Below are 18,232 nucleotides of genomic sequence, written 5' to 3'. Positions count from 1 at the left end.
AATGGTGACCAGAACTTAAAACCTAACTCATGCCCCCAACAGCTAATCTGGCTTCATCAGGGGTAACAGGCAGAGATGAGTAAAGACGCCAGAAACAGTCTTATAAAGGCTACTGCCTCATCATTGACAGCTGAATCAGCCTATGGAGGACGCGCTGCGCGCTGTCTAGCAGCGCAAACAAATACACTGATCCAGCGCCACTTACTCCTACTACGGCTGCGCTGGAACTTAGACCAGCGGACTCACTGCGCATGCGTCCAAACTTAGTCTTGAGCGCTCCGCTTCTCTCTCACTGAGGCTGCGCACAGACTTAGTGAGGCACTTTGAATATTATTCCTATATATTATTATAACTTCTAAGTGCCTGCACAGGCGCACAGCGATGTTGAAGCTGTGTGGTTCACTAAGTCACATGCTGGGGCTGAACTCTGCTGGAGGTTACTCCTTGACACTGGAGCTCCAGACCTGGAATATCTTCTGGCACTGCTGTTAGTAGCAGCAGTGGTGATTCCCGCGGACAACCTGCTGCGCCCAATTCAGATATCATCAATAACATCTAATAGGTTTGATTCAATCAGAAATAGACCATTGTTGCAAGTTATTGGGTTGAAAGGCAGCTCCAAATTTTGGACCCACTATGGTATCAGAGCATGGGCCCACCAGACGAACTTCTGGTCCTCTGATGGGCCAGTCCGACCCTGCATGCAGCCGTACCCTACAGGTGTATTTCTATATTTTTGAAACACTGAAATGAACAGGACTATATGAAGGTGTTACAACGTGCACACGCTGGTCATTTACAGTAGCAATGGTACGTCTGTGGTGGTCATACAAACAGACTCAGGTTCTGTCAATCTTCATTTTCTCCTCTGCATATTCAGTTTGCAGAAGATTTCACTATTTAACCTTTGGGTTGACCTGAAGAAACATCGCACTGAAACCTAAATGAATATATCATTGATTTATTAAAACAAGGGCACAAATGGGTTCGCATATTGGTTTCCCTCTCTCGTACTGTATGCATTGGCCTAGCTGTTCTTATGCCAGGATATGATGTAATTCCAGGCAACATCACAGATATGGCAGCTCCCAGAGGAAAAGCAAAGATGCTTGCAAGGTCTAAATAAAGCTCAACGAGCCTAAGAGCAGCTACTTACTATATGAACTTTTGAAATGTTGCCTGGAACAAGTTAAGTGATGTGTTCCTTTAAGCTTTTTATTCTCCTTCATCTAGATAATGCATTGTCAATAACAAGTCTGCCCTTCGATCGCTCGCGCTTTAAATGCAGTTTACAATTACTGTAAACAAGCAAGAGCCTCTGGGAACACGCTGACTCTAGGGTGCACGTACGTATCCTAACTTCCTTGGCACTGTGCTTGTACATAACAACGTGTCATACATAGTCATTTCAGGTTCATTTTTTTATCGAAGAAACCTTAAAATAAGTGAAAATCGCTTAGACCAGACCAAAAAATCTGATGTGGACAATGTCTGATCATTTTAATATATATTTTATTATGTTGCCCCATAGGAGATCACTTAATGTTCAACTGTCTGCTTTGTATAGCTCTTCCATAAGAAACAGAATTCCTTTGATATTTTGGTTTACATCAGTTATTCTGTTTAGTCTTACTGGATTCTTCATTGTCATAGGCTATTATCTTTATTCACTCATTGACAAAAGAAATAATGCATCAATAAGGAATCAAATGACACTTTCTATGTGTGAACGTAATGATGATAACCCTGTTGGGCCACCTCTACCCAGTATACAACATGAGATTCAGTTGGGCATGGTGGCATACAGGTTCTGTATGGTATCCTGTGGCATATTCTCCCACAGATGTTGCAGTAGATCCTGCAAGCTCTTAGGTTGCCAAAGCTAACGACCCAGCTGGTGCCCTAAATGCTCGATTGGTGAAAACTCTAGCAACGGAGCAGGCCAAGGAAGTGTTATAATCTGAAGGAGACATTCCTGAGAAACCCTTGCTGTGTGTGGGCGAGCATTATGCTGCTGAGACTGACAGTTGAAAGTCCTTCCATGAGAGGCAACACATGTGGTGGCAGGATGTCCTGCACATATCGCTGAACTGTTAGTGCCCCTCATATCACTACTAGGGGTGACTGACTGTTGTACTGAATGGATCCCAGGATAATCACATCACCAGTTGGGGCAATGTGTTGCTTCACAGGCATACACAAACCCAACTGTTGTTGGTGAAGGTTTCCAAACAGAACCTGGATTCATTGCTAAAAATGACATGGTTTCAGTCCATAGCAGTCCAGGTTTCTCATTAACTACATCACTGCAAACAAAGGCGATGGTGGTTGGCCGGACATCTGTGTCTGGATGGTGGACAACGAAACTGTGGGAGCTACTTGTGCTTGTCAGCAGATCAAACAATCCTTTCTAATGGTGGTCTTGGTTGTCCGAAGCCTGTTCACCATAGATGCGTTCCTTCATGTAGCCACTGCTTCCAGCACCTCCTAACAGTCAAAATGGCCCAGATGGTGGGTAATCTGTCAAAAATACCATCCTGCTTCTCATAGTCTAAAAATGCCCACCCTCTCAAAGTCTGTCAACTGGCAAAAATGTCTTTGAGTGTGTTATACAGGCATGTCTAGCAGTGTCAAGGATCTCTCACCGAGAGCTACACTACACTACCCAAAAGTAGCCTCTGAGATCTTTTTTATGGGTCAGCGATGGAAGCACTTTTAGGCTCTCTTGTGACAAAACCCGGTGTCTAGTCAGACCACACCAGTAATCATTTACATATCTGCCTGAGATGTGACTGCTTTTTTTTGTCAATGAGTGTAAAGGCGGGTTCTCACCAGTGTTAGATATTCTGTTATAGTGTTACAGAATATAACGAAATCTTAGGACGTATTGCAAAACAGAAGCCGTTATAAGGCATTCCATTTTGCTCCGTCCTAATAAATGTCTATGGGCACATGTAATGATTACCTTTTTTTTCCGTTCTGCATGACGGAAAAAAATTAACCGTTATATGTGCACATAGAAATATATTAGGGCAGAGCAAAATGGAATGCCTTGTAACGGGTTCTGTTTTGCATTCCGTCCTAAAATTCTGTTATATTCCGGAACACTATAACAGAATTTTTAACGCTGAGGAGAACCCGTCCTTACACTAATTAACAAACAAAAGCAGTCACGTCCCAGGCAGATATGTAAATGATTACAGGTATGGTCTGCAGTGGCTAGATGTTACATGGTGGCCAGAAGGAAATTATGGAAAATGTCATAAAAACAATTCTTTTTTGCTTTGTAGTGGTGTTTTAAAACTGTTTCCTGATGTTTTTTGCTCCCTTCGCATTAACTTTTTAATTGCAGTATGCTTGTAATAACCGTCAAAAGCGCCTATATATTTTTTTAAAGCCAAAAAAGTAGAGTGGCAGCTACATTCCAGAAAGTATTCCACTGGGATCGAAAATGGCAAAAAAAAAAAAAAAGGAAGACCACAAACATAAATATGCATCTGTGCCAGAATCTGGCATAAACTGTGCCAATTTTTTTTTTATAAATCTGGGAAGAAATATTTCTTCTTATGTTGTCCTTCCTCATCAAAAGGTAGTATAATGAGCATCGTCAATATGGAGTGGACGTGGTCTCATGTTTTTTAGACAACTTTCTCCAGTTGAAAGAAAATGCCATGTTTTTTTGTGCAATGTTGTCTTTCAGGCACTTCACAATGTACAAATGTATTAAGAGGCATGTACCTTGGTATGGTATTTTGTATTGCATTGTAATGTGTATTTTCATGTTATCTCCTGTACCAGGCCTGCTAGGGGTGTAGTTTCTCCTCCTAAGCTGTAGAGGGAGCCCCCTAGGATATAAGGATATATAGTTAGGCCCAGACAGGAAAGAGTCAGTCCAGTCTAGTCCAGGAGGCTAAGTAGTTCAGTCTAGCCTACCTGAAGCAAGTGAAGCTCAGAAGTTAGTCTAGGAGAAGAAGATCCTCCTGAAGGTATCCTGCATCTTGCAAAGTACAGAGCAGTGATAATCTTATCCAGCCAAGTAGAAAGCTGAAGGGCAGAAGGTTATTGACAGCAAGTGGATTTATACCAGAGGAAGGTTTCCCTACCCAAGGATAAAGCCAGCTATTAGGCATACGGGCCTTGGAGAAAGCCAGACAGGATTCTGCAGAAAGTACAGCCTGATCTGTGAGTTTTATTTCCTCTGAGTTATCTTGCTAGGATTCTACCTGCCATTTATGTAAAGCCTGCCTTATATCAATATCCTTTCACATGGAACTGTCTGAAGTCTGTATATAGTTGAACTGTTCAGTAAAAGAGGAGTTCAAGTTCACTACAAACGTGTGTACCTCCATTATTCCTCCAACAAATCGGTATGCCACCGTTACCGGCACTGGCGTCACGAACTGTAAGGGACGCTAAACTTACAACACCCAGGGCACCTCTCCTACCACCCGGCCTGGTCCCTATATCTAGAGAGTGCCCCAGAGGAGCTATGTGCCAGCCTCTTCATCACTGCTGTACGCCAGCCCAGGGTATATTAAAAATTGTGAGTACCAAGAGCAACCCTCGGTCTGTTAACTGACCCCCGTGACCTCACACTTGCTACCCCTGAAGGACTGGCGTACTGCACAAACCCCCAACGATAATTTAGCAAACACTAGTATATTAAATGTCAGTCTTAAAGGCGTTCTCCGGGGTACAGGTATTGATGACCTGTCCTCCCGATAGGTCATCAGATCATGGGGTTCCAACACTCAGCCCTCAGATTTGCTGTTTGCAGGCAGACAGCTCTGTGCACAGGGTAGTGCCAGGGTACTGCTGCTCAGTTCCCATTCCAGTGCATAGGAGATGAGCTGCAGTATACAGGTCCTAGAAACTACACAGTGAATGGAGCCTTTTGCTTCCAATGCTTACACTCTTGGTTTCCGGCAATGTAGCTGCCCAAAACAGTTGATCTGTGGGACTGTGGGAGTGTTGTACCCCTACTTATCTGACTCTGATACTGCTGACCTATCTGGGGGATATCAATATCATATCAATACCTGCTGCCTAGAAAACCTCTTTAATAAGTATAGGCCAGTGGTGGCGAACCTATGGCATGGGTGCCAGAGGCAGCGCTCAGAGCCCTCTCTGTGGGCACCCGCACCCTGGAAAAAGTCCATGGTGTACCAATATGCTCTAGACTTTTCCTGCCATTCATCAGTGCAGGGCGCACTATGAACAGCACAGGCAGCGCATTGAATGTAGGCAGGCTATTAGGCAAAATGATAAAGCACATGGACGATATACTATATTGGTATTCAGGGTAAATTGCCGTGTTGGCACTTTGCAATAAATAAGTGGGTTTTACTGCCACATGAACCAAGGCCAGTGCAGTTTTACTATTTCCAAAGCAGTTTAGGAATGTAAAGCTTAGCTCTGGTTTATACATATACATATGTATATTGACTGGTGTGATTTGTGTCAATTTTTTTAAAAAGCTCACATCTCTTTAACAATCTGGTGCCAAATCTTGAAGGTGCCAAATTAGTCATGCGTCAAATATGGTGCTATTTCCTCCTATCCCACGCAATAAATGTGGCTTAAACTATTTCTCCTTTGGAGACCAGACCACGGCCACGGCCACTTTTCTCAATGCTCACCAAATTTTGTGAGCAACGAGAAAAGGTGCATGTTTTGCTGTCACTACTTGGAACATTTGATGCTAAATCCTGGGGAAAATGGGTAAAGAAATGTGGGCCACTGTGTGCAGAGAACGTCCTATTGTCCTAATGATCACCAGAAAACATGTGAAACTTTTTGACAAGCCAAACACTTGAAGGACTACTTACATAGTTGCCAGTAGCTAGCATTTTTTCAAATTCATCAGTCATCTTGTAATGTTCCAAAGCCATGAAAAGGGTGTTAAGCACTATGCATATAGTGATGGTTAGATCAGTAAAGGGATCCATGACTACAAATTTCACTCCTTTCTTGATTTCTAACCATAGAGTACAACAATCCCAGATGAGGAACCTATGGGCAAAATGATACCAGCAAGGAGGACATTTCTGGCGAGATTCTTCCAATTCTAGAAAGACATTGAGATACAGAATACGTTTTTACTGTTTCTGGACATACATGCATTTCATAAATTTGACATTTAAGCTTAAGGTGGATGTTCACTTTTTGATACCAGGCTATGTCCAACGTTGTGTGCTTTTTCTAGACTTTTTCTGTAGGCAACACTTTAGCTATGGCTAGTGGAGCAGACAGGACCAGATATGTGAATGATCTCATATACAGCATGATATGCTATAAATACTGAATTATCATTGCATTGTCTAGATAACATTTGCATTAGGCAGTTGATATTTAGGCAATGTGTCCGCCAGTTTTCAAGCATTACTTGTATTTCCGAATTTTTTCACTGGTCCTTTTTTTAATTATACTTTATTTATCATTCATGAGATTGAAGTCTCCATGTCTGAGAAGTGGTCGTAATGATGCATGGTATTTGGTTTTATAAACTCTTCATAAATGCACAGACTTGTCATGTCTTTAACCACAATTCCTCTGGATTAACTTGCAGGATAACAGGTTGAACTGGATGGACAGATGTCTTTTTTTTAGCCTTACAAGCTATGCAACTATGTTCTCTATGTATTATAAAACAGCCATGGCTATTATTGATGACATACACTTAAAGGGGTTGTTCACCTTTGTGACTTTTTGTAAAGACCCCAGAGAGTGGCCAAACCTGCGGTGGTAATTATACTGACCTGATCCCCGTCGCTGTGTTCCATCACTGTCCCGCCAACGCTGCATATCCAAGGTCTCCACTTGACCACTGCAGCCAATGACTGGCCGCAGCAGTGATGTGTCACCCACGCGGTATGTTACCCCCTCGCGTGCCACGTGGGTGACACGTCACCGCTGCCCCACGTCAAACCTGATGTTGACACGAGGAGAATGACCCTGCAGAGCTGGTGGAGCAGTGAAATGGCTGGAATCCAGCATCGGGGATCAGGTAAGTGTGATCACCACCATAGGTCTGGCCACACTGTGGGGTCTGTACAAAAGGAAATAAAGGTGAACAAATTCTTTATATAAAAGGGACAAAACTGATATAAATTGGCAACTATGCCACTGTAATGTATATGCACTTCAATTTACAGTCATTTTGTACTGTACTGCCTTAAATAGAGTTTTTCGTTAACTGTAACCTGTAGCTTTGGTAACCTCATTGTGCGGATGTTTACCTTCCATGGCATTGGTGAGGACGCTGACGGCACTCACTGCCCGCTGCCTCTGAAATGGCACATCCATGTATTCTACGGAGAGTCGATGAGGCATCAGCAGCTGCATCTTACTCATTTCAAGGTCCGAAGGAGACATCTGGTAAATAAAAGAGTAAATTGTAAATCTGCTGCTCGACATAAGTGTTTATTATGCTGTATATATTCATATTGTTCTATTTGCTTTAAGTGACAGATTTGTCCACTGCTTTGTCTACGAACCTGGTACAATTAAAGTGATATTGTTAAATTTCCTACGTACAAAACAAAAAACATATTATGCGTCTCTCATCCGTGCTATCAAATATGTCATGGTTTCTTAGAACTCTGAGCAAAAAATAATAATTCCAAAACACCCATCATGTTATCTGCGCACTCAGACGGGCATGGAGAGCTTTCAAGTGTGATGCAGAATTCAGGGGACACCAGGCTGAATATTTCTAGGAATCAGATAATGAGAGGAGTGAGGACACAACTAGTAACGCCAGCATCTGGAGCGACTACCAGCATATCATCAAGTGTTTACACTTAAAATGAACTATGGGCATATGATGATCCTATTTATTGAGCATCTCATGGATTCCAAATGCTTATGACACTAAGCATAGCACTGACCCTGCAGTTCTCTGTACTATTTCATTTACTGAGATATTAGAATACATTGATCCCTCAAGATACAATGGTCTCAGGACACAATATTTTCAACATACAATGGTCTTTTCTGACCCATCGTAAATCGAAACCAGACTCAACATACAATGTCTTAGGGCTCATGCACACGACAGTATTTTGCATTCAGTATACTGGACGTTTTTTTAGTTCAGTATGGGGTACATATACTGAACCATTCACTTCAATGGTTCAGCAAAAAAAAACTGAAGTGTGCATTCCGTTTCAGTATTTCCGTATTTCCAGTACCGTGAAGAGATAGAACATGTCCCATTCTTGTCCGCAAATCACAGTGCTTGGCTCCATTTAAGTCAATGGGTCTGTAAAAAAAAAAATGGAACACATACGGAAATGCATCTGTATGTCTTCCGTATCCGTTCCGTTTTTTCTGAACCATCTATTGAAAATGTTATGCCCAGCCCAATTTTTTCTATGTAATTACTGTATACTGTATATGCCATACGGAAAAACGGAACGGAACAACGGAACGGAAACACAACGGAAGCAAAAAAAGGAACAACGAATCTGTGAAAAACGGACCGCAAAACACTGAAATCGACATGCTGTAATGTGAAAGAGGCCTTAGGCCTAGTTCACACGAACGTATGGCTTTTATAGTTTTTTGCGGTCCGTTTTTCACGGATCCGTTGTTTCGTTTTTGAGTTCCGTTGTATTTCTGTTTCTGTTCCGTTTTTCCGTTCCGTTTTTCCGTTTGGCATATACAGTATACAGTAATTACATAGAAAAAATTGGGATGGGCATAACATTTTCAATAGATGGTTCAGCAAAAACAGAACAAATACGGAAGACATACAGATGCATTTCCGTATGTGTTCCATTTTTTTTGCGGACCCATTGACTTTAATGGAGCCACGGAACGTGATTTGCGGCCAAATATAGGACATGTTCTATCTTTCAACGGAACGGAAAAACGGAAATACGGAAACGGAATGCATACGGAACACATTCCGTTTTTTTTGCAGAACCATTATAATGAATGGTCCTGTATACGGACCGTATACGGAACACAAAAAAAGGCCCGTACAGTCGCAAAAAAAACGCTCGTGTGAAATAGGCCTTAGGCCTCATGCACGTTGTTCCGTTTTTCGTGATTTTCTGCGGACCCATTGACTTGAAAACTCATTGAAAACTCAGCTAATGCACCGTTTGTCATCCGCGTCCGTGATCCGTGGTTCCAGTCCGTCAAAAAAATATAACCTGTCCTATTTTTTTCACGGAAAACGGTTTGCGGACCTATTCAAGTCAATGGGACCGTGAAAAAACGCGGAGGCACACAAGATTGCTATCCGCGTCCGTGCGTCCGCGTCCGTTTTTTTCCTATCATTTGCATGGCAAACTTGACTTAGACTTTTTTTTACTTTCCTTCATGTCTGGTGAGCCTACAAAAATAAAGGAAGACACACGAAAAAAAAAACGGAAACGGATCACGGAACAACGGAACCCCATTTTGCGGAACGGAACACAACAACGGTCGTGTGCATGAGGCCTAAGTTACTTGCTTATTTGTCTTAAATTTTCATTTTCTCTTATCTTAGATGAAATTTTGGGGCTTTGGAACCGATTACTCAACTTACAATGGTTGAAAAAGACACAGGTCCATCAAGTTCAACCTTTCTCAAATCAATGAGTCAACATATTTAGATCAGTTATATTAGCATCTAGTATATGCCATCACTATCACTTTGGGTAGGACATTCCATAGTTTGACTGCTCTAACTGTAAAGATTCCTTTCCTATACTGATATCTAAATTGCTATGAATATCCCCTGGTTCTTTGTAAAGTCCTTGGAATGAATAAATCCTGTGCCAGTTCTTTGTACTGGATCATATGTGTATTTATACATGTAAATGAGATCACTTCTAAGGTGTCTTTTTTCCAAACGAATGGCTCATGCACACGACTGTATTTTGCGGTCTGCAAAACACGGATCCGCAAAAAATACAGATGACCTCCATGTGCATTCCGTATTTGGCGGAACGGAACAGCTGGCGCAGTCCTATCCTTGTCCGTAATGTAGACAATAATAGAACATGTTGTATCCGTTTTTGGAAAGTAAATCCAGAAACAGAATGCACGGGGAGTAACTTCCAAATTTTTGGTGGACCCATTGAAATGAAAGGTTCCACATACGTGGTTCCACAAAAATGGAATGGACACAGAAAGAAAATACATTCATGTGCATGAGCCCTAAAGAAGTCTATTTTTTAAGCCTGTCATCCTATTTTATAAGCTGGTAGCCCGTCTCTGAAACCTTTCTAGCTCTCCTACACCCTATACAGCATGTGCAGCCAAAAACCCATATTCAGATGAGCCAACTGATCCAAATTTCATGGAAAATTTGATTTGCTGTGAAAAATAATTTCCTCATGTTATGTGGTAACGAAGCGATTTTCCCTGAATGGCGGTAAAAAATCATACTAACATCATCCGTTTGAGTGCGAAGAGTCGGCCGCCGCCATATTGACTTAAGATCCGACGCAAAATTGGGTGACATCATCATCACGGGCCATGCAAGATTTCGTGCTAGATCTTGAATGAAGATGGTGGCGGCAGTCTCTTCGCAATCAAATGGATGAGGTGAGTATTATTTTATTTCGTTTTTTTACACTGTAAAAATGTGCAAAACCAATGTCAGATGCTGAGATCATCTATGAATGTGGCATCTGAGGGGTATCGCAGCTCCTTGTCATTGCACCCACTACTTACAAAGAAATGCGCTTCAGTGTAGCTGCAGGTCCCAAAGGTGTGACCTGCACCTATCAAACAATGGGGGCATATTCTAGAGATATGCCCCTATTGTCTGAGATAAGAATACCACTTAGGCCTCATGCACACGACCGTATGTATTTTGCAGTCCGCAAAAAATACGGATGACATCCGGGGGCATTCTGTATTTTGCGGAACGGAACAGCTGGCCCCTAATAGAACAGTACTATCCTTGTCCGTAATGCGGACAATAATAGGACATGTTCTATTTTTTTGAGGAACGGAAATACGGACATACAGAAATGGAATGCACATGGAGTACCTTCTGTTTTTTTTGCCGACCCATTAAAATGAAATGTTCCTTATACAGTAACGGACGTAAAAAAAAAGTAACGGACACTGAAAGAAAATATGTTCGTCTCCATTAGGCCTAAGGCCTCATGCACACGACCGTTGTTGTGTCCCGTGTCCGTTGTTCTGTTTTCCGTGATTTTCTGCGGACCCATTGACTTTCAATGGGTCCGTGGAAAACTCGGCTAATGCACCGTTTGTCCTCCGCGTCCGTGATCCGTGTTTCCAGTCCGTGAAAAAATATGACCTGCCCTATTTTTTTCACGGACAACAATTCGCGGACCCATTCAAGTCAATGGGTCCGTGAAAAATCACAGAGGCACACAAGATTGTCGTCCGCGTCCGTTGTTTCCTATCATTTGCATGGCAAACTTGACTTAGATTTTTTTTTTACTTTCCTTCATGTCTGGTGATCCTGCAAAAATCAAGGAAGACACACGGAAACAAAAACGGACACGGATCACGGAACAACGGAACCCCGTTTTGCGGACACCCAAAAAATACTGTGGTGTGCATGAGGCCTAATACTGTGTTCTCACTGAAACAAATCCAATTAAAATGCCAGTAGTCTGTGATTAGAGATGAGTGAATAGATTCTGAAAAAAAATATAAAAATTCAATACAAGTTTTGTAAAAATTGCATCCAAATCAGAATTTTGGGTGATTTCAGTCAGATGAATTTTGGGGAGAGAGAGAATGTGAATAATAATAAAAAAAAATGAAAAAAGTGAGAGACTACAGTCCTAGGAGACCTCAGAGTGGCATACGCATATGAGTGCATAATCTAAGAATATATTGTATGCTAATACTACCTGAAGGGTACATAGCGATATAATAAATACGCTATATCCTTTTTTTTTCTTTAATTAGAAGAATTTTTTAATATTATTTTTGCTAAATACACCTTAACTCAAATTTCTTAGCTCATCGTGTTATCTTGAAACAAAAGCCATTGAAAAGCAATTGCTTAACACATTTAGGCTACTTTCACACTGGCGTTTCTGGGTCCGTTGTGGGATCAGTTTCAGGGCTCTCACAAGCGGCCCAAAACGGATCAGTTCAGCCCCAATGCATTCTAAATGGTTAAGGATCCGTTCAGAATGCATCAGTTTGGCTGCATTTGGCCTCTGTTGTGTTTTGTAGACGGTCACTAAAACGCAGCTTGCAGCGTTTTGGTGACCGTCTGACGATGCGGAGCCAAACGGATCCGTCCTGACTTACAATGTAAGTCAATGGGGACGGATCCGTTTTTCACTGACACAATATGGTGCAATTGAAAACAGATCCGTCCCCCATTGACTTTCAATGTAAGTCAAGACGGATCCGTTTTGACTTAGACTTTTTTTATGACTAATGCAAACGGATCCGTTATGAACGGATACAAGCGTTTGCATTATTGGTTCAGATCTGTCTGTGCAGATACAAGACGGATCCGCACCAAACGCGAGTGTGAAAGTAGCCTTAGTTGCATTTAGTTTAGATAACATGTCTCATGAAGCATGTGTGTTAACCCTGCTACATCCGTATATTTGGAGCCCCAGAAGATAAGACGGTAGAAGGTTGGTAATATAATAATACTAATAATACTATAGAATGAATACTGGTGATGATGGCACAGGTGGTCGTGCATGTTCCGAGGAGTCACTGGGTTCCAGTTCACAGTGCTCACGGCCGAGACAATGCATTTTGTAGCTGAGGTTTGAATGCAAGCTCCTCAGTACGGCAAAGCAGGTGGCGGAGAGAGCGAGCTAGACTTGCATCATGCATTTGTTTTGTTTAAACATTCCTGCTCGTAGGAGGGAAGTAGCATCCATTCTTAGCCAGTAGGGAACATATGCCGGAGAGAGCCGCACTCGCGTCTGTAATCAGCTCCCACCTTCCTAAACTAACAGCACACAAGGATGGATTTAAAGCACATGCATAGGATTAAATGTGCATCCAGGTGGATGACTGGGCTTCTCACGTTATATCTGAGTGGCCTCTAGAAACTGCTGATAAAATATTGGCAGAAAATTGCTGCTTTGTATATGGCAATGAAAATACAATATAGAGAATATAAATGTTTAACAGGGGATATGGTGTTTGCTTAGTCTATTAGTCTATTGAAGCACAGTTTCCAACTGTTTTTCGATCAGTTCTACTTAGAAATCTGAGGAATACACCTTTGCACCCAGTCACTATCTCCTATAGTTAACCTAATGTCATCATGTGTATTTTATTTCCAGGTCCTGCATAATGGGCATCTCCTATTTTGTAACTGTTTACATGTAACGTGCCTGGTTCACCAGCAGGTGGCAGCATAAATGACAGAGCTATCTTACAGAGAATGGAACTTTTCCTTCCATTCTGGTGTGGTGGGTGTGTCCCACTTTCTGCAGCAAGGGTGGAGTCCTTGTTAGAAGAAGTTGGAGCTTACCCCCTGCTAGGGGAAGGAAGCAGGAGCCCGTCCCTGTTGGACGAGCCCTGTCTGAACCAGCTAGAGCACCTTCAGCTCAGCTGGATGTGGAGGAAGAAGCTGGAAGCCTCAGAAACCAGAAGTCAAGTTCCCTGGACTACTTTAGAGACAGACTGCAGAAGTAAGGAAATTACAGCCTACAGCTAAAGCTAAATTATGCAGCTATCCTGTCAGTACAACAGGCCAGAGAGCAACAGATGTAGCGGAGAGGAGTTTGCCTGCCACAGTTAATGCTAACGCCTGCTGAAACCAAGAAAAACCTGAAACTGTTTGGAAAAACATTTATGCAAAGTAAAGCTGTTATTGAACTCCATCACAAGGTCTGGACTCAATTTATTTCAGCGTATCCAGGTAGGAGCACCGTGACACGTCCCATTAAGGGACATTTAGGCCACCCTACACCACTCTGGCATTCCTACACCAGGGTACCATCTACTATAACACTAAAAGGGGCCCTGTGCCCTTGTTGCTTCACTGTAACTGGCGTCACGACAATCAATTCTTATCTCATCTAAAAGGGACTCCTTGCCGCTGTCGTGCAAATATAATCACAAATATAATATTATTTAAATGCCACATTTTTGTAGGATTATTTTTCAAAATCATCAAAGCTTCCTGTAGGACACACAGTCTATTCAGCACAGTGTAAAGACAAGTGGAGTGATGACACCCAATTTATTCATACATTTCTAGGAGGAATAACAAAGGATCAGGACACTGTAAAGTTCTAACAAAAGATGTTCCAGAATTGTTACGGGGAACTCAAGTAGTCAGGAATCCTGGCGGTACCTCTTTCCCATCACAGACAATGGGGGCATATGCCCCCATTGTCTAATACTGTAGGTGTGGGTCTTACCTCTGGGACCCGTACCTACACTGAGAAAGGAGCAGGGAAAGGTGCTGGAGGGCGCACGGCGCATGCGCAGCCGCCCTCAATTTATTTCTATGGGGCCGCCATAAAAATAGCAGAGCAGTGCGCTCCCATTCACTTGTATGGGGAGAGTGCTTGGCGCTGGCCAGGCCCCAGGAAACCCGGGGGCCTCCAGCCACCGCTCTCCCTGCTCCATTCCCGGCGTAGGTGTGGGTCGCAGAGATGGGACCCGTACCTATCAGACAATGGGGGCATATCCTAGCCTCAGTATGAAATCGGAGGCATGCAATGAGGCCCCATAGACTTTTTCAGGTGCAATTTTACAGCCCCATGTGAGGAGTCCTAACAAAGAGCCCTTATACAAAGAGGTACAAATAGCATTCACATATATGTGAATCCTGATCCGTCTGACAAATGCCATCAGTTTGCATACGTTTTGAGGGATCCGGCAGGCAGTTCCAGCGACGGAACTGCCTGCTGGAATCCGCTGCCGCAAGTGTGAAAGTACCCTTAGCTGCTAATGTAATGAGTGCCATTACCACTACCGCACCCCGCTACTGTCTCCTACAAGGTGCCTATCTATTTCTTGTAATTGTTATGTTAAGATGTAATGTATCTGGTTCACCAGAGGTGGCAGCAAACATGGCAGTGCTAATTTTGCAGAGGATGGAACCCTTCTTTCCATTCTACACGCCCTCTCTAAGGAGAGGAGGAGTTTAGTTACTTAGAGTTAGGTCAGCTTACCCCCTGCTAGGAGAAGGAAGCAGGTCCACGTCCCTTCTGAACGTGTCCTGCCTAAGCCAGTTAGAGCATCTTCAGCTCTGCTGGATGTGGAAGCATAGATCCCTGGATTAATCTAGAGTCAGACTACAGAGAGAGAAGTTGCAGCCTAAAGCAGAAAGCAAAGATTCTATTTGAGCCTGTCAGCACAGCAGAGCCAGAGAGCAACCGATGTAGCAGAGATGAGTTTTCCTGCCAGAGTTAATGCTAACACCTGCTGTAACCAAGATAAAGTCTGTAAACTGTTGGAGAAACGTTTATGCAAAGTAAAGCTGTTATTGAACTTCACACAAGGTCTGGACTCAGTTTATTACTTTTCTTTTGCACCTAACGGTGCTGGCGTCACGAACACCAGGGATCCTGCCGCCAAGACACCTTAACAAAAACCCATTCCATTCAGGGCACCTCGAACACGATCTGGCGGGATTCCCTGGACAAACAGAGAGTGCCCCGGAGGAACTAGTGCTGTCCTTCCCATCACTGCACGCCGGCCCAGGGAGCTGCACTAAGATAAGAATCTTGGCTATGAAAAGCTATTTTCTGAAATATAGTAATTACTTAAAAAAGGGCAAAAAGAAATCTAAGAACATATTTTGTCACACAGAATCAAACCCATCCTTTTGCCTTGCAGAAATATCCTGCAGACATCTTGAGATGGTGAGTATTATGGATCCAGCTGGGGTTCTGCACTTTAGCCAATCCAAGCAGGGTCCCTTGACAATAAGCTGATTAAAAAGTGTCATCCTGATGGTGGCACCATCACATTAGCTGAAATCTGTGAAGAAACCTGCAAGTTAGGCCTCATGCACATGGAAGCGGCCCACCGTGCCTATGCTGCGTACCACAAAACACGGTTACTTAACTTTAAAGAGTCTACGATCCACAAGTTGGGGCAAAAGATAGGACATGTCCTATCTTTAGTGGTGCAGAAGCGTGGTCCATGCCTCCACACTGCAAAACATAGGAGATATGGAGTGCACACGGCCAGTCCCTGAGTTTTGCGGTCCAGTGGTTTGTGGTCTGCAAAACATGGACACGGTGGCACCATAGTCGTGTGCATGAAGCCTAAGCCCTCATTCACACATCAGTGTTCGGTCAGTGATTTCCATCAGTGATTTTGAGCCAAAACCAGGAGTGGATCCTCCACAGACATCAGGTATAAGGGAAAGATCTGCACCTGTTCTGTGCTTAGAGCTGCACCTGGTTTTGGCTCAAAATCACTGATGGAAATCACTGACCGAACACTGACTGTGTGAATGAGGCATAAGTGTTCAATTTTCCTGCAGTGCCTCCCCAGGGCAAATGAAGCATTGCACTGTGCTTATTATAAATCAATGGGATAAAGGGGGTATGGCTTAATGCTAAAGAAGCAAGACATGCAACTGCAGATCTCTGTGACTTTTTTTTATTCTGCTCTATCCTCGATAATTTCAGCCCATCTTACAATATAATAAGGGCCCAAACACTCATAGTTGGGAGTCTACTGTGTGACTAGTTGAGTCTCACATTACAACCTAGTCACAAGCCAGAGACACGACCTTGACTTTTGTCCTTCCCCTGGGATTCTACATAACAGCCTCAAACCCTCAGGAGCAAGTTTTACCTGTGTGGTCCTTGGAACAGCAGTATAACTGAAAAGCCAGAGGTGCTTTTCCATGACTTTTCCATCCTCCCTTTTGCCTGGCAAGATCTTTGTCCAGTTGTTGGACAGACATGTAGCCTCCCATCGCATCCCGTTTCCTCATCTGGACCTCTGGGAAACCCGGGGTCCTTCAGCCAGAGATAACCCCTTTAACAGGCAGCCTGCTGGCCACAGGTTGCCTGTGAATGGTCTTGCTACCCTCACCGGCATTTTCGTATTGTGCCTTCTGTGCCTAAACCTTGTGACCTCCCTGGAATTGACGCAACCTCTTGGCTTCAGACTCCGGATTGTGTTTTGACTTAGTTATCGGATTGCTCCCTGTGTACCTGCGTGACCTCCTGGCTTTGTTTTTGGCTTGTCTGACTCTGTTACGGTACTTCTGTTATCTTCTTAGGCCCCTGCACATATCTAAGAAAGGGACTGCCGCCAAGTTGTACGCCGTCGGTTAGGACGGGCTGTGCAAGTAGGCAAGGACGGAGGTGGGCTGGAGTTTAGGGCTGCACTTATCCATACCCTCTGTCGTGACACTACGGCTATATAGTCTGTACCAATCTTCGTCAAACTATCGCTCTTCTTTAAAAGGCAAATTTTTTTCAGGGTTGCACTCAGCAATCTATTTTTCAAAATCTTTTATGCCCTTGCAGTGAACCCGCTAAAAAGGTGGCATGCAAGAAACATGAAGTTAATGGTTAAGGTCTGCCGCTGCCATGTAAAGCAAGTGGATGAGGACTCCTGTCCTACTCAGCCCCATAACAGACCCACAAGAGAACTTGCAAATTTCAGCTACAAAGTATCAAAGTTCAATGAAAATCCACCTCATTGCACTGACACTGCAATCAGACAGAAATATCAAAGGCAAAGTAGATTTTGCTAAAAATCTGTCTCAACTATATGGAACTAGTTAATAAAGTGGCAAAAAACTAATGCCAGATATGAAAGCACTTTATTGGTCACCATAATGAACTCACTTCAGTTCATACAGTCTAAACTTACTGCCCATGTTGCAAAATGGTTGACAAATTGGGCAACATTGAAAATAGGCCACTTCAGGTAAGGTGAGTAGAATTCAATGAGTTGGTCCCTGCCATAGTACTGAGAAAAATCTAAGGTGTAGACCTGCCTGCTGCCCTGAGCCTTCCAGGACCTTGCCAAGTGTAAATTGGCCCTGAGAGGAACATGTTGTCCCTTCCTCTGAGTGTGCCATATACTGTAACTTGTATCACGTTGATATGCCATAATGATTAAATGAAATTTACCATGTAGTGTACCTTTTAGCTGCCCGTGAGATGCCAGCAAGGTAAAGGTAAATATATGTGCACTACTGAAGGGGATGTCCTGTAAGCATTGAAACCATGGTGGAAATATATCATGATAATGTCAGAGACACTAACTAGAGATTCATATACAGTACAGACCAAAAGTTTGGACACACCTTCTCATTCAAAGAGTTTTCTTTATTTTC

General features: G+C 43.1%; 1 protein-coding gene across 2 annotated transcripts in view; it reads right to left on the bottom strand.

Annotated features, from left to right (window-relative positions):
* Nucleotides 1-18,232, bottom strand: part of LOC122941149 (sodium channel protein type 5 subunit alpha-like) — a 245,311-nt gene that overhangs the window by 203,322 nt on the left and 23,757 nt on the right. For both annotated transcript variants that reach the window (XM_044298180.1, XM_044298181.1), the window contains exons 2-3: nt 7,239-7,374; nt 5,829-6,067 (exon numbers count right to left, since the gene is read on the bottom strand). In XM_044298180.1, coding sequence (XP_044154115.1) covers nt 5,829-6,067; nt 7,239-7,374 — 375 coding nt within the window. The remainder of the gene's footprint in view (nt 1-5,828; nt 6,068-7,238; nt 7,375-18,232) is intronic.

Source organism: Bufo gargarizans, chromosome 6, assembly GCF_014858855.1.
Source record: "Bufo gargarizans isolate SCDJY-AF-19 chromosome 6, ASM1485885v1, whole genome shotgun sequence".
Classification (NCBI taxonomy): Eukaryota; Metazoa; Chordata; class Amphibia; order Anura; family Bufonidae; genus Bufo; species Bufo gargarizans.
The sequence above is the reverse complement of the archived record's forward strand: the minus strand, read 5'-3'. Positions and strand labels throughout refer to the sequence as shown.